The following is a 24,977-nucleotide window of genomic DNA, read 5'->3' on the forward strand; positions in this document are numbered from 1 at the left end:
ATATCCAATTCTCCATGTTAACATATAGGACACGGGGTACACTACAAAGTCAAAATACATGCAAATACATTTTAATCAGCTTAAGCCTCTGACAAACTACAACAATGCAGCTGAGTCCATCAGGCCCCTTGAAAATAGGCAAATTGTGAGTATAGCTCACATCCTCAATAAACATTTAACATATACAATTCACCTGTACAATGTGTGCTGATGAAGACAGGAGCTGATCAGACCAACATTTTTTTTGTACCAGGCTATAAACGGCTATAAGCGTTTGTGACTCAGGCAGACATTAGAGAAACTGCAGCTCTTTGCACACCAGCATTGGCTTCATTTTTCAACACCAGAAGTTGCTGCTTGGTCAGCATGAGGAGACAAGGTGTTGTCTATACAAAAACACAGTCAATGACCTCAAAGAAACATTAAATATTTGACAAAAAAAAAAAAAAAAAAATCTAGAAAAAAAACTGATTGGTGTAGAATTTCTTCAAGTTGTAATAAAGCTGAGAACAAACTGAAGGATTTTGACCTTACTATCTTTTAAGGAAGTCATAACTCCACTATATATTTACATAGATGTCTACAATCAGGATGTTTCCCATTACGCCTTTAAAGATTTTTAAACTAGCACCACCTGAAGCAGTTTTAAAGGCAAAACTTTGATGAATCATGGAATCATGTCAGAAAGATTGATCAACGTTTTAAGGAAATAACTTTTAGATAATTATAAATTAAAGAAGATCTCGTTAATTATTGACTAATGACATTAAATTAGGAGCAAGAAAACACAAGTGCTAAGCTACTCCTTCATGTTCTCAGCATGTCAGAGCAGAGCTGTGAGGATCATGTGAACTCATTCATGTGACCGTCACCTCAGAAACACATGCTGCTTTTATTCCCTCTATTCACTGTGATGAAGCATGACACTGCTTTTCAACACTCTTAAAATATTCCCTGAAAATACCTTTTCCAATAAGTAGTTCATATAATTTCTTATCTGGAAATAGTCATGTGAATCTTATCAGGATATGCTTACCTAAACACCCAAATAGTTCCAACATATGAAGAAAAAGACACAAAATCCCTCTTCTTAGTTAAAAAAAAAAGTTGTAGTTTTTGTCACTGACACTAACAGACTGTTATCTGACAATGTTACAGGAAGGTCTTCCTACAGAGAAAGAGGATTTGTTTCAAACCACAAAGAGCTGTTACATCATTCTCTACTACACTAAACTCCAGTGACAAAAACTGTCATTTCACCGTCACAAACACAGGAGTTGCGGGCAGATCAGTTGCCACTACTTAAATTTGGTTAGTTTGTGTTATTGTCTGTTAAAACTGTTGTGATGAAAGTAGAATAATTAAACCAGAACCCCAAGGTTACTCTGTAACACAAACATACTAACCCACTTCAAAGACCAGCAGCTTTTATCTTCTGTTAGGTAAAAAAAAAAAAAAAGTGGGGTTTTGAATCGTCTGGTGGCTTTTCAGACAGCTATATAATTGAATCAGCTATGAAATGTAAAGTAAGAAAAACAAAACAGAACAGCTGTTACATCATTTTCTTCAAAGACACCAGACTTCATCAAACAAAAACAATGATTTGACCTCACAGAACAGGACTTGCTGGTCTACCACAGCCTCAGGCATTTAGCTCAGCTTTGATGCTTTAAATGTTTTAAATAGCATAAGCATGCTATATCAAAAATTAAATACACACTCCAGACTTCATTGATAATGCTATAATTTGACCTCACAGAACACAGGAGTGGTGATCTACTGCTGCCCTTTTTGTCATTGTGTGGCTTTTGTGATTTAAAATGTCTAGTTTGGATCTTACACAGCAGTTTTGTGTCACACGAGAAGGCCTAACCCTCGAAAACTGAGGCAGCTTTGTAGATTTTCTGTTTTTGTTCATGTAGTCTTGTGTGTATGCAGCGAGGGATGTAACAGCTGTTTCTGTTTTTGAAAAAAAAAAAAAGTCCTCTTCCTGTTTAACATAAAGGTCGATCTCTGTAGGGGTCCTTTCTGTCATGTTGTCAGACTCTTACAATAACAATCTGAGCCTGTCAGGGACAAAAACAACAACTTGTAGAGGACACACTGATCCATCCATGATTTTAATGCAGACGTACAGCTGGTTTCACTGCTGCAGGATGAAGAAAACTATGGGAGACATTCACAACTTGTTTGTACCATTTAGACAATTAAATTCCAAAATATCTTAAAACAAGGCCCAGGTTTAAAAACAACAGAATCACTCTGGATTTGCAGCCCAGGTACCTCTTTTTTTTTTTCTTTATGAAATTGAAATAAATTTAACCGTAAGTTTTTCTGTGATCATGAGCAGTGATAGGTATTTCATCATTTACTTTGATCACACCTGATGACATTCACAGAAATCTTAACACAAACCCAAAACAAACTCATTATAATAAAATTATAACACCACAGTGTCTCTCAAAAACTACATCAGAAAAGACATTTAAATTCTGCCTTTATTACAAGTCACAGATTAATAAAAGTTGAAGATCATTAAATAGTTCATCTAAAGGATACAAAAGACAAACACAAGATTATAGCAATGCATTCCAGTGCATCTTACAAAGAAAGGTCATTGTGTTTCCTGGAGCTCGAATACACGAAGTTCACTTCAAATCTGAAAAAGTGAATTTCTGTTCAGCCTGTGGAATGAAGTCCAGCGTCGACGGGTGGAATGAGCCTTATGTCATGAAATCTGGGTTTTGTGCTCAATCCCTCCCTTTAATTGTGTGCTCTTGTATTAGGTTTTTTGTTTGTTTTTGAGTTTGGAGTTGTAATAACAAAATGTAGACTGCAGGATAAGAAACTGATATTAAATTATCAAATAACTATTTTAAAGCAATATATAAATTAAATGTAAAGCATGTGGAGACAAGAACTGGAGAAAACAACATTTATATTTAAAGGAAACCATTTATGAAGAACTTCTCTGGTGTGATAATAAAACATTTAGAGAGAGGGTCAGTGAAAGAATAAAAATACACTGGAAGAATTGTATAGTTTACACTATTTATTTAAAGTGTCAAAAGTGTGAATATGAGACCGAGGGAGAAAAGAAAATAGAAAAGAAGTGAATCTCTTTTTGCACAGGGTTGAAAAACAACAGTACAGTACAGTACAATAGAACACAGCAGAGGAAACTGTAGAGTACCACAGAGCACTGTGAGGCAAATCAGAGCGCTGCAAACAATTCAAACAACCTAAAATAGACACTCACAATACCTGTTTTTGAACAGTCCCATTTTTAATGTCTGTACTTTGTGTAGTGTTTCAAAAGAATCTCTGTCACAGTTGGGTCAGACAATTAAGTTTATTTAATCAAAATATCAAAGTACTGTGATGTACAGTAAGAGCTCTGCAGAGCTATTGTAAATTAGACTACATCAGATAAGGGTACCATCAACTACATGAAAGTGCTGCGAAGTATTGTAAGTACTAAAAGGTCAATTAGATAACTGAGAAGTACATCAGAGTACAGTGACGTACAGTAAAGAACTGCAGAGTAAATAACTGGACTGTATTTATCAAGAGTACTGTCGAGGAGGGTTGTCATCACAGCAGATTTTTAAACCATGATTTTCGTAAAGTCTAACAGTATTGATCGCTGTTTAGATACCACACAGAAAAAAGTCCTTGGTGACCAGTATCAGGTTAATTCCATGTTTTATCTACTGAAACAATGCAGGCAAAAACCTCCACACTGGCAAAAGACAGGTGCCGATGTTTTCTGTACACAACCATTGCCATCATATTTAAACAGCAGACTCTTTGTCAGCGATTGGTTAAAGATAAGACTGGAGAACAACATTTTTTTTCAAAGCATTTATTCTTTTTAGTACTATTGAAAATAACAGTATTTGTTGTTTTAAAACATATGGGATTTAAAGTATGGAACATTTTTAACTGCCTCCTGGGGATAATGCTTTGACACAAAAGTATGAAGCCACAAAGCTTTAGGTTTCTTCCGTTTTCAATTTTCCTCACTGCTGTCAATGAAGCCTACAATAGATGGACAGGTGATATGCTCCAGGAACCTTTTAGCATTGAGAAAGATCGCTGTTGTAAAGTCTTGTGCAAAACAGTTTATTAAACAGCTGTCCATTTCTTTTAATTTAACTTTTTTAAATTAGTCTAACGCTGGCAGGTTTTAAGACAACAGATGTAACATATCGGGCTGAAATGCGCCCCTAAAGCCTTTCCTGGAGCACTGCAGAGTTCATCACATGGCTTCAGAGCTCATTCGAGTACTGTGAGGTAATCCATATCTTGATTCTTTTCAACTTCACATGATTTAAATGAAGATGATTTGAATAATCGATAGCATCAAAAAGTACCGATGCTTGAAAAAAACTACGTCTATTTCATAAGACAGGTTTGTTGGAGAGGAATGAGTCCATCAAAAGGCAAACTCCCACACACTCAGTCTAAATTGCATTACATTGGCTGAAATGTTTAATAATTAAAACAATAAATTACTCAATAGTGGGTGACTAGGACTTTAATTTTTGTTTGTGTTACTAACATTATATCAAAGTTTAAAATTCTGGTATTGTGACAACCTTACTGTAGAGTGAAGTAAATGGTAGTAGAGTATAGCACAGTACTGCACTTTACTGTGTCCGATGTTTACATACATTGGAGTACTGCAGAACCTAACAGAGCAGTTGTCATTGAAAAGGCCTCAGTAAACACAAACAAAATACAACTTAAAAAACGTCATTAAAAAAGTCAAAGAACAGCCGTCATCAGTAGTTTCAAGCCACAAAGATGTGAAAAGGTCAGAGGTCGCAGCAAAGGATTGTGGGTACTGTTGTCGCTACATGTTGCAGTGTTTAAGGGCTCTTCTTCTTCTTTAAGGCAAAATGCTCTCTGATGGGAGGACTGTACCCCGAGCAGCGACTACACACACACGCACGCACGCATGCACGCACACACACACGCACGCACGCACACACACACACACACACACACGCACGCACGCACACACACTCATGAAGTGTGTACAGCTCTAAATGCACACACTGTGGGGCCACTGGTGTTGGTAGAAAGGTCCGGATAGAAAGAGGCCTTTGAGTCTTTAGAAGCAGCAGTTTGATCATCAGAAGTGATGATTAGACTATCACCAGTGTTTCAACATTTACTTACTGTATGTACACATAAATACAGACTCTTCAGGGTTAAATACAGCGTTGTCTCTCTCTCTCTTCTCGTCCACAGTCCGTCTGTGTGGTCTGTGTTTTCAGTCTCTGCAGCCCTGCAGTATTGAGGTCCGTCCAGATGGCGGCACTGTGGCACCGCGGTGAGGTTCTGGTCAGCGGGGCGGCAGCTGACTGGCCTCCGGTTGGCTCGGCTGAACACTCGGAGGAGCTGAGGTAACAGTGAGGGGGGGGGGGGCAGAGCTTCAGTCTGCTTTCTTTATGAAGATCTGAGGGAGAGCAGAGAGAAGCAATAAGAACTGATGAGAACGTCATATTTCCTAAATGTAGAGTGAAAGGTAGAGAGCATCTTTTTCCTATAGTCTTCTTGAAGTCAGTCCTGTGCATGCTTTTCTTTGTTTGTATTTTAACTGTCATTCATGCTCGGTTGTTTATCCTCAAGTCAGTCAGATTTATTGGTGTGCAATTCAATCCACTTTGCCTGTTCTTAGTTGGTAATTATCTATTTCTTTTTTTGAAAAGCACATGGCTTGTTTTTTTCCCCAAATACTCTATCCATAAAATAAAATAAAAAACAGTCAATAGCAGCTGCACACAGCAAACTAAGCAAGTGTATGTGCTTTATTTCTTGTCAAAATACTTAATAGCTGCATTCATCTGACAAGTCCAGATAAACATCTTAATCCAAGATATGAATGCAATCATAGATTTAATAATTACACGTTAATGTCAGTGCTTTTGAGTTTTTGCAGTGTACTCATGACCACACAACATAAGGCCACTTATTTTAGCACAACAATATATAAATACAGTATGAAAGTAAGGAAATAAAAAATTAAAGCTGGCAGACAATGCAAAGCATCAAAAACTATTTTCATCATGAGATGTGTTGAAGTGTATATCAACATTTCTATTTAGACTGAGTTTCTAAGTAATTGTACTTACTGTCACTTTTATAAAGTGGGAATAAGACAGATTTCTAAAAGTCTGATAGCGATCCAGATATTCAAAGATTAAACTTTAATATTCAGCTGTGGATAAAAGACGTTCAAATATTCAGTGTTTGCTCCAGAAATGTTCCAGCTGTCAGGATGGAAAATCCTCTCAGACGTCATGAGAAGTCTGCAGTAAACCCAGACTAATGCATTCCTTTAAGGGTTAAGGTTGAGCGATTTTCCCTTCAGAAACCCTCAGAGAGGTCAGCAGTTTATAGTCCTACTTTTTAAACCTTTACAACAACCTTGTTATGTAGGCTTACATCAAAGAGCGTCTCTTATCAGACTCTTGCAGGTTATTTGGCCATACATTTTTTTTACATACATTAGTTTATTGAGTTGATTGTGTGAAGCTGCAGGCCAGGGGCACAAAGATTTGTTCAGATTTTATTGGTTTATACTCTCAAGAATATCTATCAAACCCTTCAATAGTTTCTTAAGCCTTTTATCCTTATAACCAGGAACTCTTTCAAGAACATTTTGCAAATCCTTCATCCCCTCAAGGCACGTTTGTGGGGGCTAAAAGATATCTCTCAGACATTAAAAACATCTCCCAATCTACTGAAGTTCCATCAGGAGCTTTAAAAAACCCTCTCAAGGACGCCTAAAATCCAATTTTACATTCATTTAACTTTCAACTGACTTTGAAGCCATCTGAAGCTCCGCTAATGCCGAGGTCAAACTTCACGTTACGAGCACGGTACGACTATAGCTCCATCCTGCATACATAAGGATTTGGGACCTGTCGCTGCAAAAATCAATCGCATCTAGGACACTTCAAGTCCTCCTGAGAGAAAGTCTAGCATATTCCATTTTTCCCCCCTGCCTTCCACAATGTGTTACACCACGCCAGTGACACTGAACAATGAGAGCACACCTGGTTAGACACTTTTATGATTGGATCTCAAAGGAATATTCTGTGACGAGTTTAAAGGCGTACAAGTATGAACGCCAGAGGATTGACAGTCCATTGACGTGAACCTCCTGAGCTTCCTTAGAAACCTCTTTAGGAGCTCTTTTCTTCAGGGTACAAGAAGCGTTTTTGGATGAATCCAAGCCGAGCGGTCTCACCTCGCTGAGGATCACCCAGACCGGTGAGTCCGTTATCACAGAGAGACGCATCGCCTCCAGGGGCCCAAAGGTGGGGTCAACCTCCCCCTCTGCAATGCCTTTCTGGAAGTTTCCTAAAAGATAAAAATTGTGATTAAACCTGATGAGCAGTTGGGTTTATAAATATCTTCATTGTTCCCTGACTTTCAGTTGCGGAGGCCTCTGTTTTTGATTGCGTTGTTACTTTTACAATGAACTCTTTGTGACCTCTGTTGAAAACACATGGTATTTGTCACATCCAACTACTTAACTTCTGCCTGTTGAATGACAAACCGGTACTCTTAAATAGATTTGTGAGTTTTTCCATTGTATGTAGTTACATACTTCAGTTAGATTTTGTTGTCCTGTATCTTTAAATGTGCTCATGATGACGGGTTGTGAAAAGGATTAGGTGTTCCTCTGTGTTGAAGAAAATGCTCTTACTTCTTAAAATATACTTCAGATATTCCATTTAATCCCTCTTGGATTAGCTGGTAATGCATTGTCACTGAGCTCAAAACAGAGCTGATAGTCTGAGCTCATGGAAAGTTCAACTTTTTAGTGATACAGTATGTGATTCTCCAAAGCCACAGACACTACATATGATACGATAGATAGTTATCTATCAATGTGCCAGTCTTAAAACAGATCACCTATCATTGGTTTGTAATGGTTTGTAATGGTTCTTGGGTTCATCATTTATTTAAATATGTTGTTTGAGTTGAGTAATAAAGGAATAATCTTTAAGGATTATTTTGTGCCGACATACAGGGTTTTAAAGAGCCATTACGTTTACCCAAAGTCCATTAAGTGTTCCCTGTGGTTCTCCATCTGAAGCCGTGTCGTCTCTTATTTACGCACAGTGATGGCAGGCTTTAGTTTCTGTGCACCTCAACAGAGCAGTAATACTTCAGAGGATTCATTTACTGGGGATTATCATGATGCCAGCGACGCCTCCAGGTAGGAGTGATACAGTAATCCCAACAAAGAGCAGTGTCTGGGTGTGCTTTATCGTTTTATCACCCAGTGTTATCGATTATCATTGTGGCTCTAACGGATTTATTTCAGCATCCATCGACATGTGTACGACTGTCTCTGAGCTTTTCTGAGAAACAGAGACAGACAAAGGAGAAAATAAAACCCCGAGGTTCAAATAAAAACAGGATCAGATAAGTTTTTATTTAATCTGAGTTATTTTAGGTCAGTAACTTCTTTTTACACGTCTCCATTAATTTGGCAGGATTCAGTCCCTGAAACTCTCTGTAAACTTTAAATGACACCTTCAAATAGTCTCATGATTGAAACTCAAGCATACTCTCCTACTTAGGTTGTCAAAATGTTCAACACTTTGCTACTGTTAGCTACCTCGTGTTTTTAAACAATACAATTTCTGTTAGTTTAAAACAAAAGTGTTTAAAAGAACCAAAGCTTAAAAAACAACAACAACCTCTGTTAAAAAAGACAGATCGTGTGAATGAGAGGAATTCACCAATCACTGGCAAACCTCTGCACATTGTCTAAATTAAACAAAAACTTTGGCAAATATTTGTTACTGAAAGATTTGTGCAAGTTAGACAATGTGCTGGGGTTTTTTTTTGACCACAACTGAGAAGAAAGAAACGACCCAAAATTGGGTGCTGAGGAGTTTTTGTTGTTGTTTTTGTCTTGGTATCAAACAGGTTTTTTTTTTTTTTTAAAGAATCCAACTTGCGATGTCACAAGCTGAGAAAATTAGAAAGGGAGCATTTTACCCTGTGTTGTAAGACTTATGCAGACCACAAACAAAGGACTGGATGGATTTACTTTACATTTTGTGGGTCAATAGACACTCAGGTTACCCAAATATATCCTTCACAAACACTGTAAAAGTACATTTTTTATAATGTCCGCTTTTTTGTTCTGGCACAGAACATCCGGAGGCATCCTGCGGAAATTATAAAAGTTAAGAAGAGTCAGCCGCATCGATCGGCCGACTCATGAAAAATTAATGAAAGAGATAAAGAGCTGCTGGTAATTTATGATGTCAGATCAAAGACTACCCTCCTCTATTCCTACTGCGCTCCTTCCTGTTTGTTTTGTTTCTGTAAAGCTTCCCTCTTTCACACATATCTGCTGTTATTTAGTCTTAATTTCGGGATTATTGCTTTTGTTGATGTCTGAAAAAAAACAACAACAGATGTGCACAATACAGACACCTCAAATAATCAAATTTATTGTAATAAGTACCAAAAATTCACATTTAGCTCCTTGTGTTTGGTGATCTTTATAAATGTAACGATTACATGATATCACAATTTTCATATTTATGTTGCTGAAGTCAATTATTGCGTATTCTCAGTGAACATTTCTGAAATATTTTCACCCAATGTAAATCAGCGTATCTCACCTGAACCAGGCAAGACGAAAATTAAATCCATAAAGAAAAAAAAAAAGAACAAAAACAGCTACAAAACATAAAGTTCTGCAAAATGAAAAAAAGAAAAGGGAGTAACAAACTACCCATTCCTCAATCAGTTAATTAGTTAGAAGTCAGTGTTTTTTAGGGTTAAGAAGGGTTAAGAAGCGGAGGGATTTTGTTTTAAGGGTTCAGTCATGAGGTTGAGTAATGCATGAAGCAAAAAAGAGTCCTCACAAGTGTAGACGTTTCTACTTGTGTTTGTCCTCTCTGAAGCAGACAAACAAAGGCAGAGGAATGTTGCCCTGAATAACTCTCCTCTGTTAGCAGACAGCTCGTTAAGCCTATTAAGCTCATTAGGACAAACTCACTGAACTTTATTGATTATCACGGAGCGAATCACACTGTAGGTGCCAAGCAGCTGATGATGTCATCACTCACCTATTCTGATGAATCCGTCTTCTGTCCGATGGTACTTTGGTGTCCTCTCCCTCCCTTCTGTCAAGGCCTCTTTCTCTGCCTGAATATTCTGGAAAAACAAACGCGTATTCAAAGCCCTGTCACAGTTACTTATTCCAGCTGCATTAATTACATGATTATATGGGTAAATTGGAAATAATTCAAGCTTCAGAGGCAACAACAAAAGCTGCTTTATCATAGCACACAGTTGCCAAATTGAAATTTGATTTTGCGTGTGAGAATATTTTTTTTTTGTGGGCTCTAAAATCCCCGTCTGATCCTGACAATGGGACTACAACCGTGGTTCATTGACAGTAGTTTTATTCAACTTTTGACTTGTTTTGGTGTTTTACAGATCACAAAAAAGTAAATCTTTTTGATTCTGGGCTATGTTTGAATGTAAGGATGTTTTTTTTCTACTGTTAAAACATGTGTAGAAGATGCCTTGATTTATCTGTGGATGAAGCTCGTTCTAAAGTTTAAAAACACAGAGATTTCTATTCAAAGCTGCAAATATTTCTGTCACTTTTCGCCTCCATGCTACACACTGAAGTCCAATCATTTCAGTTGATCCTTCTTGTTGTTTTTGTTGTTGGAAAGTCCCATCCTCTTCTCCTATCAGCTCTTGTACTCATCCCCCCTCCTTCCCTCTTCTTTTGGTCAGCGTTACCCAGGCAACCTCCTGCTCCATCTCAGTCATGTGTCTGAGCTCGCTGTACATGTAAGTGCTGGTTGATGTCATTGGTCCCTCTTTTATTAGCCTATGCTGAGGTTGATCTCAGCGGGAGCTCCTCTTCTTCTCTGTTTATGTCACTGTCTCCTGCAGGAACTCTTTATTCTTAATCATCCTTTATCGTACAGCCGAGGAGCAGGAAGATGCAGCGATCTGTCATTCTACCTAGTTCTGAAAACATCCAGAAACTGAGGCTGTTCTTAGTGACACATGGAGCTGACGCTAGAGTCGGAGGACATGGTAAATAGATATAGCAAAGACATCACACCTGATCCTGTTTGAAATGTAATGATGACTCATTTAAGAATCTTAATTAATTCATTTCCATTCGGATGAATTATTGTAGTTCTGTGCATCATTTCTGTTTGGACTGTCAGCATTCACTAGTTAATAGTGATTAATTAAGTTCGTAAATAAACATGTAATTTTTTAATTGCGATAAATCTCATGCTATTTTGTCTCTTTAGACACACCGTAGATAAGTCTGATCGGTGTCTCCCTGTAGTCGCAGTGATGGAATGACGCTGCTGCATCTTTGAACGTTTCATTTCACTTTCAGAAAAAAGTCTCAGCTGGCTCAGCTAACGAGTCGAAAGTAATATCCACCTTTTGATATCGGACAGACAGTACAGGCGTGTACATTCAAAATAAGAGCCTAAGAAATTAACATTTTACAGCAAAATAAAGGAATTTCATCACATGGGATTTAAAATGAGATTCATCGAGACAAACTAAGGAAATCTGGCCAATAATTGAGACTAAATATTGTAATTGTCTGACAGCCCTAATGTCTGTAAGTTAAAATATATTAAATTAATATCTGAGACCGGGGAAAGAGAAGTTCAACAAGGAAGGAAACCTGGCTGTTACTTAATCTGACAGTTTGTTAACAAGGTCCAAAATGAAGTAATTCAATCACTTTTATTTGAGGTCAAAGCTAAAGTTAAAAGGATTAGAAAAGAAGCTTTAGTTCTTTCAGGTTACAGAAAAACATGACTCTTTGAAGAAATTGGGCCAGTACTTTAAACTTGCTGGGAAATAAAACTATTTGCCTTTCTTACTTCTAAATTTACACTGTCTAACCTGTTCGCTCTTTTTGATTTTGTGACTCGTTTTTCAACACCCCCAGACTCCTTTGAGATGTGACAGTGCTTGGAGGTGTCAGCTTTTACCTTGTTGAGTATAATGTTTCGAACAGCAGTAAAAATGATGGACACAACTTTAGAGAGAAGATCAGAGATTTATGATTGATCACTGAGTTCAGAATCACTCACATCGAAGGGCAGAACCTCCACTGATGTGTTGAAAAGTTTGTCTCCTGGATGTTCAATGTTTCCACTCCGAAAGAAATACCTGAAAGATAAAGAGAGGCCAAAAGAAGCACAAAGTCTTATTGAATTTATATTAAAGTAGACAAACATGTTAGCAGAGGTGCAGCTTCTTAACAGGCCATGCAGGCAACAGAATGGGGCCTTGAGGGTGGACTCACATAAAACCACAATAGTGGTTCAAAATTACCTCAATAAACCTCCCAAGGGAGCCCCATCTGTTCAGTCTTTCACTCTTGTTGCACTGCTTAGCGTCGCATACATCATTCCCAAGGAAAAACCGTTGACAAGCAGTCTAGTTTGCTCTTGAATGACTTGTAACCTCTATCTTTTGAACATGAGGACCTTGTATCGTCTCAATCCCTCTTGAACTCTGTAACCTCCTGTCATTGCCGACCTTTGACTCGAACACCCTGGTACCGACCTCTCGATGCGGACAGGTGTGAAGAATCGTATCCGTATGAAGTCCCCCGCTACTGGGGTGAACGCCCAGAAGAAGTCCTCCCCTAGGTAGGCTTTCTCCAAGGTGAAGTGCTGGTAGGTCTTCAGACTGGTCGTCACCTCGGCCAGCGGGTTGGCGTGACCTTTATGGAGGGTCTGTTTCCCAAAGTCCTTATCCTGCAGATAAACATGGAGTTCATTTAGTTAAAGTAATGGGACGTGTAATTCAAGGGAAATCACAATTCAAATTTCACTTACAATTATTGCACTCGAGAATACCAAGTGAAGTAGATCATTGCATTGACTCTTTTTATTTAATAAAATAGATTGTTCCTCCAGTGAAGAGATGCTCAGTTAGAATCTTGGCATGTCTGCAGTCTGTATGGCTACAGTGGTGCCATTTGACAGTAATGCTTTCTTCTGCTATTTAAAACCAGTTAGCGTACAGCATTAAGATGCTCTACTGCCACTGCTGGCGTCAGCAGAGTATTATACAATACTTATAACCCATCTCTATTACAAATCTAATTGAGCTGTTGATGTATAGCTTCTCACCAAAGAAACAGAGAGATGTATTCAGGGAATTATAATCTCATTTATGTCCGTGTTTCCTCTAAGAGTGAAAATGAATGTGAAAACAGAAAGCAATGACCAGAAAATGTTACAAAGTGTTAGTCATTTGAAATTTCTAACAGCGTTTTACACAGACTGGTATCACTGCCAGTCCTGCGAGCTGTCCTGATGACTAATCCTGTTTTAGGTCATTGCAGACACTACGAAAGAACAGGAGTAAACAACAGAAGCATGCATCCCTGTTGGTGTTACTTAGAAGCATTTTAAGAGGCATTTTATTGTTTTTGATTGTTTGTCAAAGAAGAACATCCCATAGTTATAAAATGTAGCCCACAAAGGTTAACAACTGCAACTTTGTTTTTAATGTAATAAAGACTGCAACACTACGCCTTTGAGAACGAGTTATAGTCTGTATAGTCTGGTTGTGGAAATGATTTGTAAAAAAAGAAAAGTTGAACCATAGTTGCAACATTTATATGTCACAGTTGTATTTTAAACAACTTTTGGAGACTTTAACTTTACCGTTCCTTGACAGCTGACCTTTGGTGGTGGAATAATTCAGGCTAATGCCAAATGTGAAGTTGTTATTCTTCAGAAAAGCTTCTCTCTGAAGAGGTATGAGAGCAGTCATGGCCAAACATAAAAACTCATTTGAGTTAAGCAGCTGTTCAGATCATGTCTTTTATGGTTTTTCAGCTCACAGGTGATTCATCGTTTTTGAGACAGAAAAGGAATAAATAATTGTGTGTTTTTTTTTTTACAATGACAGTAATTTCAGTTGTCAATTTTAAACCAGTCCTTAATTAAAAAATAAATGAATAATTCCAAAGAAGGCTGATTGAAGCGGTTACAAGATTTTCAAGGATTCAATGTGTTTACCATACAAATGTGTTAAAATCTTCTGTTGAAAGTAAATGCTTATCAGAATCAAAATCTGGATTTATTGCCAAATAAAACTAAATACACAAGGATTTTGACTTGGTGCAAAAACAAAAAACACAAAAGTAGAATAAAGAAGTATAAAAAAAAGTGATAAAAATGTCTATTTAAATTTCAGAAAACTTAACAGAACCCACCTGTGTCTCTAATTGTCTGTACATTTAATTCTTATTTTCCACCCTCATGTCAGTTGTGGTCGTTCGTGTTACCACGTCCTTAAATTTTCCCAGTGTTTACTAGTGTATGATTTGTGCCTGCTTTTTCACCCTGCCTTTGCCTGAGCCTCTGGATTTGTTTGCCTGTGTGATTGGACTTCTATGAAATAAACCTGCCTGATTTTACTTTGCCCCTGTGAAGTCGTGCCTTTGAACCCACTGAGTGTACCTTATATATGGTTGAGAGTATCAAGACATGAAATGATAAAACATGAAATAAATAATAAGATACAGGAATAACAGGATTCAGACTAAAAGAAGAAAGCCCATGCTTTTACACTGCAAGTCCCAACTACACATTCACACAGTGATAGAAAAGGTTGTTATGTAAAATGTCCATCAGTAGTAACTCATTACATTATTCATAGACATTCACACACACACACATGGGGTTAAGTGTCTTGCCCAGGGACACATAACATGTGGCTGCAAGGGCTGGGGATCGAACCCCTAACCTCTGGGATGAGAGACTGAAAGACTCTACTGCTGAGCCACAGCTGCCCACTTTTTGTCACTTAGATATTTTAAGAAGTCATGACAAGACTTGACAAAGGCCTTACCGGCCGAAACGTTGTCTAATAAAACCTCTTTGCAATTGGAATAGAGTGTGCGGCGTTTCTCTCCTCTTCCTAATGTGTGCTCCATCACCAGCACCTTTGAAGGAAATAATAAAGTGTGTGTGTGTGCAGTGTGTGCATCTAAACTTGGATATTTTAAACCAATACTTTGAGGTGGGAAGATGAAAAATATTCTGACACTATATCAGACATAGAAGCGCATGTTTTCAACTTTACGCTAAACTAAACCTGTTGTAAACATGTTTTGGCCTCCTTTGGTATTTATTTATTTATTTTTTACAAAAACTCTCAAGCTGCTGTCTTCTAACAGTCGAATGTATTACTCCTTGAGACAGTTTGCTATGGAAATGTAAAACTACATTTGCTCTGCAGGGTGCTGTTAATCATCTGACACTGGAAGAATTTTTAAATATGAAAGATAAAGAAATAAAAACAGGATTGAATTATGTTGGCAATACAGAGGCTTCAATATTAACTTTTGTCTGTTTCAGAAGCAAATAAAAACCCCTTAAAAAGATGTAGGCATAGAGGTTTGCAACAAAGGCCTAATTGATTTCAAAAGTTCACTCCAGTACGTATTATTTCAGAGTCGTTTACTCTAAAACAAGACTAAATCTTAATCACACTTCCACTTAGATTTTCTCCATTTCAACTTTGATCATTCAGACTATGCGCTGATTTTCTTACTAATACACAGCGAACATTTCAGGTTGGAGGGTAATAGCTACGTTTGGCCTCCCGTGCAGCCCGGGCCTCTGTGGTTCAATCCATGCATCGAGGAGCTGCCGGCGTGTGACGGCTGGATCGATATCCAATCGACGGGAGCAGATTGCTGCAGCAGTCACAGCGACTCTTAACACAGTGATCAGAGACGAGACGAGACGTTTGCTCTCAGCGCACTGATACTCTGCAGTCTGCGCCTGAGCCGACGGCTGCAGAGGCTTTCAATCTTCATGTCTCCAGAGATGCTGGACTGAATTTCCATTGAACCTGTTTGCAACCTATAAACTCCCAACACCTTCACACCGACAGCTCACCAGTTCAACCGGCCTTGGTGTTACTGCAGAGCTTTAAACCTCAGTCACAGCTCAAATATGTCACACAACAACACAGAATCAGTGGGAATACATTCATACTGGATGAGTCTGCAGCCCACATTTGCATTAAGTGCCAACAATCAGAGCCACAGCAGGAAACAGCATCTCTATGACACAGTGTGGAGGTGGTGTGTGGTTATAAAGACAGGTTTTTTTTAAAAATTCTGCTTTTAAAGCTTAACTAAGGTTTGCTTTTTCAACCTAAACCTGGATTTTTTTTATTAATCTTTGGTGATTTATTGGCACAATGTTAAGTCTTAAGCTTAATTTACACTTCTGTGTTCCATCTATGCCGTAGTATACGCCTTAGGTTTGCAGAGCCCTGTGTCCTACGCTGAAGCCTACATATGTAGCCTGACTTTCACCTCCTTTAAAAGTATAACTGCACAACGACGTGACGCAACTGCAAGCCCTGTGATTGGACCACTGCATGTACCACATACAGTGCAGAGAGGGTAGGTTGGGATGAACCGATTATTTTGCTGGCCTGATTAAGGTTCTTCACTAAAATCATCTGGAAGCTATTTATTGACCTCATGCATTCATTTCAGACTAAGGCAGAAATGCAGTAGAGTAACAACAGAGTAATATATTAGAAGTGTAAAGAAAACAGAAAACAACATACTGGATAACTTCAAAACATTAAGTCAAAAAAAGTTCAATATGGCTTTAAATTATAATGTAGTACACACACACACACACACACACACACACACACACACACACACACACCTTGAGTTTCTGTATTTTTCCGGCAAGAGAGGAATGTGTGCCGACGTGTTGGAAGAGAGAAGGTTTGAACCGGATCCTCAGGTTGGCTTTCTGTCTGTCACAGTGTTTCTGCAGGACAAACAAACAAACAGAATGAATTACAGACACATTATCTTTTTAAATCCCTCAATAAAACACAACAACAACTCCCCTGCAGAATGCACACACTGTCAGTATGACCAAGCAGCTTCTTCAAGAATGCAACGTTAGATCCATTAATCACACAGCTGGGGCTTTCCAGATGCTCATCCACAAATGTGTGCAGGTGTGCGGGGAAAATTCAGGTGCTTAAAAAAAAAAAAAGTTATAAGAGGAGGTACTCACTGCATCCTTCTCTGGATTGCACACTTTGACCCACATGATGTGGTCGAGCAGCCAGTCGATGGGTTTGTCTTTGTAGAACATGAGCATGAACTCCACGATGAGCGACAGGTCCAAAGACTTAAACATCTTTCCTGTCAGACAAGAAGACAGCCCAAGTTAATTAACTCAACTTCAAATCCCTCCAGCAAGAAGACAGAAAACATTTCTCCTGCAAGTCTATTTATCTACCTTTGAAAGTGTCTCATTACTTACATCTGTTCGGTTTGGGCAGAAACTGATAGATACTTGTCAGCAAGGACCATTGATTAGTGAAAAGCTGCTGGTTGAAATCCCAGATGAGAAAGGTGAATCAGAAGCATGGCATCAATGAGCCGTGACCTGACAGATTCAAAGACTTTGCTCTGCAGGTTGATAAATGTTTCATAGCGAACACAGTCTTCAGAACAAACATGTTTAGCTCTCTGCTCAGAGATCATAGCAGCCAGAAAAAACCTTTGAAATAAAGTTACTGTAACTTTCAGTTTTTAAGGCTGTGGTGCCTTTATTTTAGACTAATTATGATACATTCTGTTATCTGATTAACTGAAAAATATTAAACGCCCCTGAAAAGGTAAATTGAGGATTAAGTGCAGGGCCCGACTCTCTGCAAAGAGAGGTTATTAAAGCGGGTATTAGGCTTGGTTATGCCAGCAGCTTCTATGTGAGAGTTTTAAACCCACAGTTTAAACCTTTCATTATACTTCAGAGCATATATGTTTTTTTTTTTGGTTTTGAAATGACTAAATGGAAGCACACACGCCTTTTCTAAAGTTAACATTTTTTCCCCCCTCCAAGTCAGTCTATGGCTGGAGCGCATGGCATCAGTATTATCAAGCAGCTGCCCTGATCCATTTGTGTACCATCATCTGTTTGGATCCTACAGTCAATGTTTTGATCTTTCAACTGGACGTATACAACAACAATAATTACGCTGCATGTGACTGCTGAGCAGCCAATCATAATGATTTAGTGGTCGACCAAGCAGGAAAAGACAAGCAAGAAGAATCAGAAGAAAGACGGGGGTTGATTAAAATAAGTTAAACTTCTCCTTTACCCGCCACCCCGAGAACAATCTTACTCCCAGCTGAGATCACGAGTGGGCAGTCTAACAGAGGAGCCTTAAAACACCATCTTAACCAAGCTTTTGGAAAGAAACTTTACGGTTAAGAAATACACCAATAAAAAACTGAAATCTTTTAGACAAAAAAAGCTACTGTGGTTGTAAAACTGAGCCAGAGGAGGATTTTAGCAAATGGTCAATATCAAATGTTCTTAAGTTTTTCCAGGATGTAAAAATAACGATTTATACAGCTAAATGCAGGGACAACCCTGAAAGTTGTTTATTTGTCTGTAGCAGTTTTCATCCCAGCAGGCTTCTTGAATCTTTGTTATCAAAAAGAAAACAGATATTTTCGAACTCAGTTGTTTATCTTTTATTACAGACTTTTATCTCCTTCAGTGACACTGAACCAGACTCTCTCCGCAGGAAGTCTGGACGCCTGTTGTCATTCTTCAGTCAGCTTGTTTCTGATCTTTCTGAACACAGCGTCGAGTTGAGCTGAGGGAACCATCTCTGGGAATCAAAGGTCAGAATGTGAACCGAGCAGACCTTCTCAATGACGAGGTTGAATTGAAAGGCCAACAGAAAGCTCTGTCGTGCTCCTTCCCGCCTTCAGCACTGCCCTGATCCATTTGGACATTTCAGCCTCTGCGGGGCTGATTGCGCAACGAGGCAACAGAATTAAAATCCTCCCCCGCAGACAGAAATGAGGCTAAACTTAGCAAATGCAAAACCCGAATTTGAACAGTTGAATTAGAGAGAGGCCCTGCAGCGCTGCAACTCGCTCCTCCGTCTGATGTAATTCAGTGAGTCAGCTCCACCCTGATGAATTTGTGAAAGCAGCCTCTGCTCGCAGGCGACTCGGGGTCAGGGAGGATTCGTGAGGTCAGACGTGAGAACCAGAGGGAGGCCGAGACAGCAGAGGAGGAGGAGGAGGAGGAGGAGGAGGGGATGTTACCAATGTTCAGACAGTCTAACAAACATCATCCAGCTCAGAGACGGAACTCCCGCTGAGCTCCATCACTTTATCCTCCGCCTATATTCACCTCCATCCCTCTCCAAATCACTCACTCCCTCTCTCTCATCTCTCCATCAAATCCAGTTTCAAACAAACCCTGCTGGCAGAGCGACAGGCTGTGTGATGCCAGAGATTGGATGGAAACATGGGCAGAATATTGTGATTCAGATTGGTTCAGAAAACAATCAGAGAGAGAGAGAGAGACAGCTTCAGCTCCTCTCAGCTCTGTATTGATTGATGACAGGAATCATTGGAGGATAATGACTGAAGTCGTGTCTGCAGTGAACTTCAGGAAAATCTTTATAGTTGATTTAGAGGGAAATATGAGGTGCTTTAGGAGCTTTTCTTCATTTATCTACAACTCTGTAAAGCTCTTTCTGAGAAGTCGTGAAGGAATTAAACATGTTAAAGGAAAACTACTTGTAAAGAGGCGCTATATTTCTTTTATATTATACACTCTATATTACGAGAAGCACAATAACGATGATAATGGAACAATTCAATGAGGGTCTGGGCATCCTCTCTCAGGTAAATCTTCCTTAGAGTTCATTTCATTTGACCGTCGGCTCTAATATTAAAAGACATGAAAAAGCTAAAAGCACATGATGATGCTGCAGACACTACAGCCAGATTCACTGCTGCACCGTAAAGACAGCTAACCTTTTAAAGCTTTGAGTAATTATTCAAACAGGGCCCAAGTCTAAAAATTCAAGAATGTATGCGTTTGTATTTATGTGCAACAATATGAGGTGTTTTTTTTTATGTTGTACCTGCATATCTCTGAATGTACAAGAAAGAATAAAAGGTGTATATCAGGAAAGAGCAGATGAGGACAAGGAGATGTGTAACCGACAGACAGGATGTCTGGCACCTCTCCTCCAGCATGTTGAGACAGAAAATGAGATGAGAAGAGAAAAGGTGTGCTCTTGTTTTCTCGATCTTTGAGAGAGAGCGGAGGGACACAGCACTTGAACAGAAAAAGGAGCGCGCTATGATAAAAATCTCGAATGTTTGAGACACTAGACGGATCCTTTTAAATACCTTTCATCGTATCGGTTGCATTTTGGGACACATTTCAGCACCATGGACAGAGGGGGGAGGTTCATGAATGTCTTGCAGATATTTTGTGAATCCACAAAGTTAAACAAACATCTAAAATAACAACAGTGTTAGCAAGAATGGTTTATAATTGCGTTAAATGAAGGAAAGCAGGTGTGGCATAATAAAGGTACATTTGGCTGTAGTTGCAGAGCACTAATTTTCCAACATGAAGGCTGATTCAAGTTTAAAAACATTCACACTCAGGGCCTTTTTCAAACAGCTCACTCAACACTCAGACTGCTGCACTAAGTGAACTCGAGCCGCTCACAGCTGAGTGGAGGTAAGAGCAAGCTTTTGGACCAACTCCCCTCATTCGCACGGAAACAGGAGCTTTATGTCGCGATGAATTTATGTCACTCAAAAAGTGACACATGAATTATATTATGTAGACTCAACTTCAACAGTATGAGAAATAAACCACCTCATACATCTAGTGACACTTTTTCAATATCTTCTCGTTTTTATTTCAGTAAGATGCTTTTATAAGTCTCTGTATGACACTTCACAGTAAAAAAAAAAAGATGTAGCTTTCAAAAGTAAAAATGTAATGGAGTGGAGAGGAAGTGTGTGGGGAGTGGTATGAGAAAGGCCCTCAGTCTGTCCTTGGACTTAATTCACCATCTGCAGCCGTGAGCACGGGGACCCTGAAGGTCAACTGCAAAAGCGTTTAATGAAACCCAAAAAACATTCAATAAAATGCAAAAGACATTTGATCAAAACTTTAAATGGAATATTAAAATATTTTATGAAATGCAAAAAAAATATTTTCTCCAAAATCATTTAGGAAAACAGAAAGGGTATGACTACACTTCTTGTTTGTACTTGGTCAAACATAATAAATATCTTGCGTTAGGTTATTTTTTGTTGCACTGACTGAAATGTTGCTGTGGTCGAACTTCAGGGCCTGCATATGAAATCATCAGAATATGATTTATTCATATCTGTGCAATATGGAATCTAAACTGTATAGAAGTTAGACAAACACACTTGACAAGAGCTGAGTTTTGGTAGTGAAGGTATGAGGTCAGAGGCAACCTCAGCTGGAAAAAAAAAGCTTTTTTTAATAATCCTGATATGAATTTTATACATATTGGTTTCTCTTCAGTGTTAATTTCCTGTTTTGCTTTTAGCACTTTGCTTCTAAAAGGTTTGAAGCTTTCCTGTGCAGCTCTGCCGTGTGTGTGTGTGTGTGTGTGTGTGTGTGTGTGTGTGTGTGTGTGTGTGTGTGTGTGTGTGTGTGTCTGTGCGCGTGCATTATTCTGTAAATATACAGTTTTTTTTATGTATGTGTTTTGTGTCAGGAATTAAATTAAATCAAACCAGACAGAGCTGCATTATTCATAAACTCACAGGTCATGAATAATTTTACACTTCAGATCAAATTGAATCCCCCCCCCCCTCCCTCTGAATCTCCTGTTGCAGGAAACAAATTCATGAAGTCATATGCTTTACGACACATATCAGTATTTTATAAATGTTGTAATCAGACAGCTTGTGCGTTTACTGACTCTTATTCAATCTAATGTTGGGTTATTTGTATCATGTTGGTGTCATGTTACATTTTCTTTGTTTGAGTGAAGCATCTTTAAAGTCCATAGAGATGATTATTACATACAAGTAGATGAGAAGGAAGTTTGAGGAGCGCCATGTTTTTTTTTGAGATTTTAGCTTCACCAGACAGACGGATCTTTAGACTGAAAATTAAAATAAAAAGAAGCAAATGTTGAGAATCAACTCGATCCCTACACTCTGACAAAGTTTATTCAGTTTCACATCCAGCCACTGGTCCTGATGTGGAAAGGTGACGTCAGTAGAGGTGCTTAAATCCCTTTCTGATCCTTGTTTTACTTGGCTTTATTCCCTTTGCTTTGTTCATCAGTTTGTTTTTCAGGCACATTTGAAATCTGTCCGGAAGAGCTGCATGTTGTCGGCTGCTCTGCTAACTTTAATGCATAAACAGCACTTTGTTGTATATGGCATATTGTTTAATAATTGTCTGGAATCTGGTAGATATTTATGTTGTATTGTTGGACAGTAGATAAGCTGTAGGATCAAATAAGTGCATTTCAAACATGTACTCTGATGTTGTTGTTGAGGTTTCACTTTATTATTTCTTGTTTTTGTCATTTATTTATTTACATTTTTTGAATAAGATGCTCAACATAAAGATATCAGTTTATTTTTTCTAAAGTTACATATAAATAGACATTGTTGTAGTTTTTGTGTTTTTATATCAAAATAACCCCAACATCCACATATGAGGAGCTCGTTCCTTATTTTTCAGCTCTTACGTATACCAAACAGTAGATCATAAAATAAGAAAACATAACAAGAAGAAAAGCGTGTCTAAGGAGAATTATTCTCATCATTATCGATATCATTTACATGTTATTCTGATGTTCATTTGATAGGAGAGGAGATCTGGATGCTGCATAACCCTCTGCTGTCTGTATCAGTTTCTCTCGTTAAAAAGAACAAAGCGTGTGTGATGAAGGGCGGGCGAAACTCACACTTCTCCATTAACTTCACTGTCAGAATACCCACAATGCAACAGTTTCATCAGCCTCACACAAACAAACACACAGGAGGATCGGTTTCTTAAAGTCTTCCTCAAACAGATAGAGGAGTTTGTGTTCTGTGAATGTGGCTCAAAATAAAAATGTGACATCATCAAATCCGAAATGTGACATTTCAGAAACACCTCAGTGCATATGTGTGTGTGTGTGTGTGTGTGTGTGTGTGTGTGTGTGTGTGTGTGTGTCTGTGTGTGTGTTCATCCCTGAGGGTTTCTGCAGCAGGGACAATATAACACATAATGACCGATAATTGATTGTTTTCTCTGCTGCAGTTAGTGAAATCAATAATTCACACTTCAAATGTTTAATCTTGTTCGATGGAGGACGCAGCGAGTGGAGCAGTGATCGAGTCAGAGGAGACAGTCTGCTTACTGAGGACAAAAATACTGATGTTTTTAATTCATTTCTGGACATGTATTATGTGAGAACATCTTATAAAAAGAATAAAGATCCTGATCATTTATATTTTCAGGACACTTTCTGTCAGAAAATGTGGATTGAATTTGGACTCTTTTTCATGACTCAAAGATTCACCTTCAACAGTGTAGGAATAAAAGATACAATTGAGTTTTTCAGCTATATTTAGTGACATTTGGATTTAAAAGCCCCGTCAAGCCTTTCCTGTGTTATTGATTCCACAGAGAACTGGGTTGTCTTTATTTGCATGTTTTTATTTCTACGCCCAATCTGGCCTGAATCGGATAAACCTGTGTAATTGTTTTTTCTTTTTTTTTAAAGTCATGGCTAAATATGACATGTTTTTGATGCTCCACATGTCAGACTGTAATTAGGACCTGGAGTCATATTCAGTTACAAATAATGTTGAAATGCTTAAAAAACTTTAGAGGAGATTCTGCAAAGTTCAGACTGAAAAACTAGATAATTAAACAAAACACAGTTAGACAGAGAAAGACAACACTTTATCCTGGAAGAAGGAATATATTGTTGTATATTTTTAAAGTTCACCAAAGACCGTGACAGAGACCGACTTGAGGCTCCTATATCGAGCCATTACCATGTACCTTATTATGGTCAGTATGAATATATAAATACTGTCCCTTTAACACCTGCAGGTCTTTATCCTTTTATTATGTTCTTTTGTATTTTGCAGTTTCAGCAATTTGGTGAATTTTCGTTTTTAAAGAACCTCTGATTTGTTGTTTGGCTACTTGCTGCCAAACCCTGAGGAACCCTGAGGTGCGTTTGAATCGACCATCCCGGCCTCTGTAATGAAAGGCTGAACACTCAGGGACCTATTAGAGGCAAGTGGAGCAGCAAAGCCTCTTGGGAAGAAAATGGAGCTGGGTAATTGTATGTGTGTGTAGAGATAGCTGGAGCTGTAAACACAGAGAGGAGAAAGAAATCCCTCCAGAGATACACACTCTTTACTTCTCTGCTGCTGTTTTAGATTATTACCATTGAGTTTAAATTACACACACATGCATTCATTCAATCATTTATAACTCAACAACACAGCTCTGACTTTTTTTTTTTACCAAAAAAGTTGTATTACTTACTGATTATATGTTGATATTGTTTGAGTGATTTCTTTAAATAGGGTGTATTTCAAGAGATCAACTTCACTTCAATTAGAAGCCACTTAAAAACTAATCATTTCTGAAAATGTTTAGTTTAGCAGCATATCTGACGAGGGGAAGAATGTGCTCGTTTCAGCTGATGGTCAGGCCTCGTTCTGGGTTTGTAAGCTAACACGAGGATGGATGCCCTTGCATTAATTGCTCACTTTAAGATGCAACAAATACCAGATTGATGCTGGTAGCCAGTTGGCCACTGGTGTCATTACGAAAGATTTTTTTAAATTTGATGTAGTTTATCCATTTTTAGCTGCACATTTTAAAACATAAGTGAAAACTACACCGGACAGCTTTAAATGAACTTTCTTCATGAAGATAAAACGACTTTTGGGTTGGTGTCGACTTTCAGATGTGAGCTGTTTCAGATCAGAAGTATCTGATCACACTCTCCTGATTTCTGGCTCTTGAGCAGCTCATTCGGCCTCCATCTGTCCGAGCTGGAAACAAGTCTGA

The 24,977-nt window shown here is 38.4% G+C and overlaps 1 protein-coding gene across 1 annotated transcript in view; it reads right to left on the bottom strand.

The window, feature by feature from the left end:
* Positions 1–3,034: 3,034 nt before the first annotated feature.
* The window catches only part of mgat4b (alpha-1,3-mannosyl-glycoprotein 4-beta-N-acetylglucosaminyltransferase B), an 80,306-nt gene continuing 58,363 nt past the window's right edge, over positions 3,035–24,977 (bottom strand). Inside the window, exons 9-15 of the mRNA XM_079351755.1 lie at positions 17,136–17,266; positions 16,773–16,880; positions 12,622–12,815; positions 12,144–12,222; positions 10,119–10,206; positions 7,265–7,377; positions 3,035–5,467 (exon numbers count right to left, since the gene is read on the bottom strand). Of these exons, the coding sequence (XP_079207881.1) occupies positions 5,444–5,467; positions 7,265–7,377; positions 10,119–10,206; positions 12,144–12,222; positions 12,622–12,815; positions 16,773–16,880; positions 17,136–17,266 (737 nt within the window). The 3' untranslated portion in view covers positions 3,035–5,443. The remainder of the gene's footprint in view (positions 5,468–7,264; positions 7,378–10,118; positions 10,207–12,143; positions 12,223–12,621; positions 12,816–16,772; positions 16,881–17,135; positions 17,267–24,977) is intronic.

Source organism: Symphodus melops (assembly GCF_947650265.1).
Source record: "Symphodus melops genome assembly, chromosome: 9".
Classification (NCBI taxonomy): domain Eukaryota; kingdom Metazoa; phylum Chordata; class Actinopteri; order Labriformes; family Labridae; genus Symphodus; species Symphodus melops.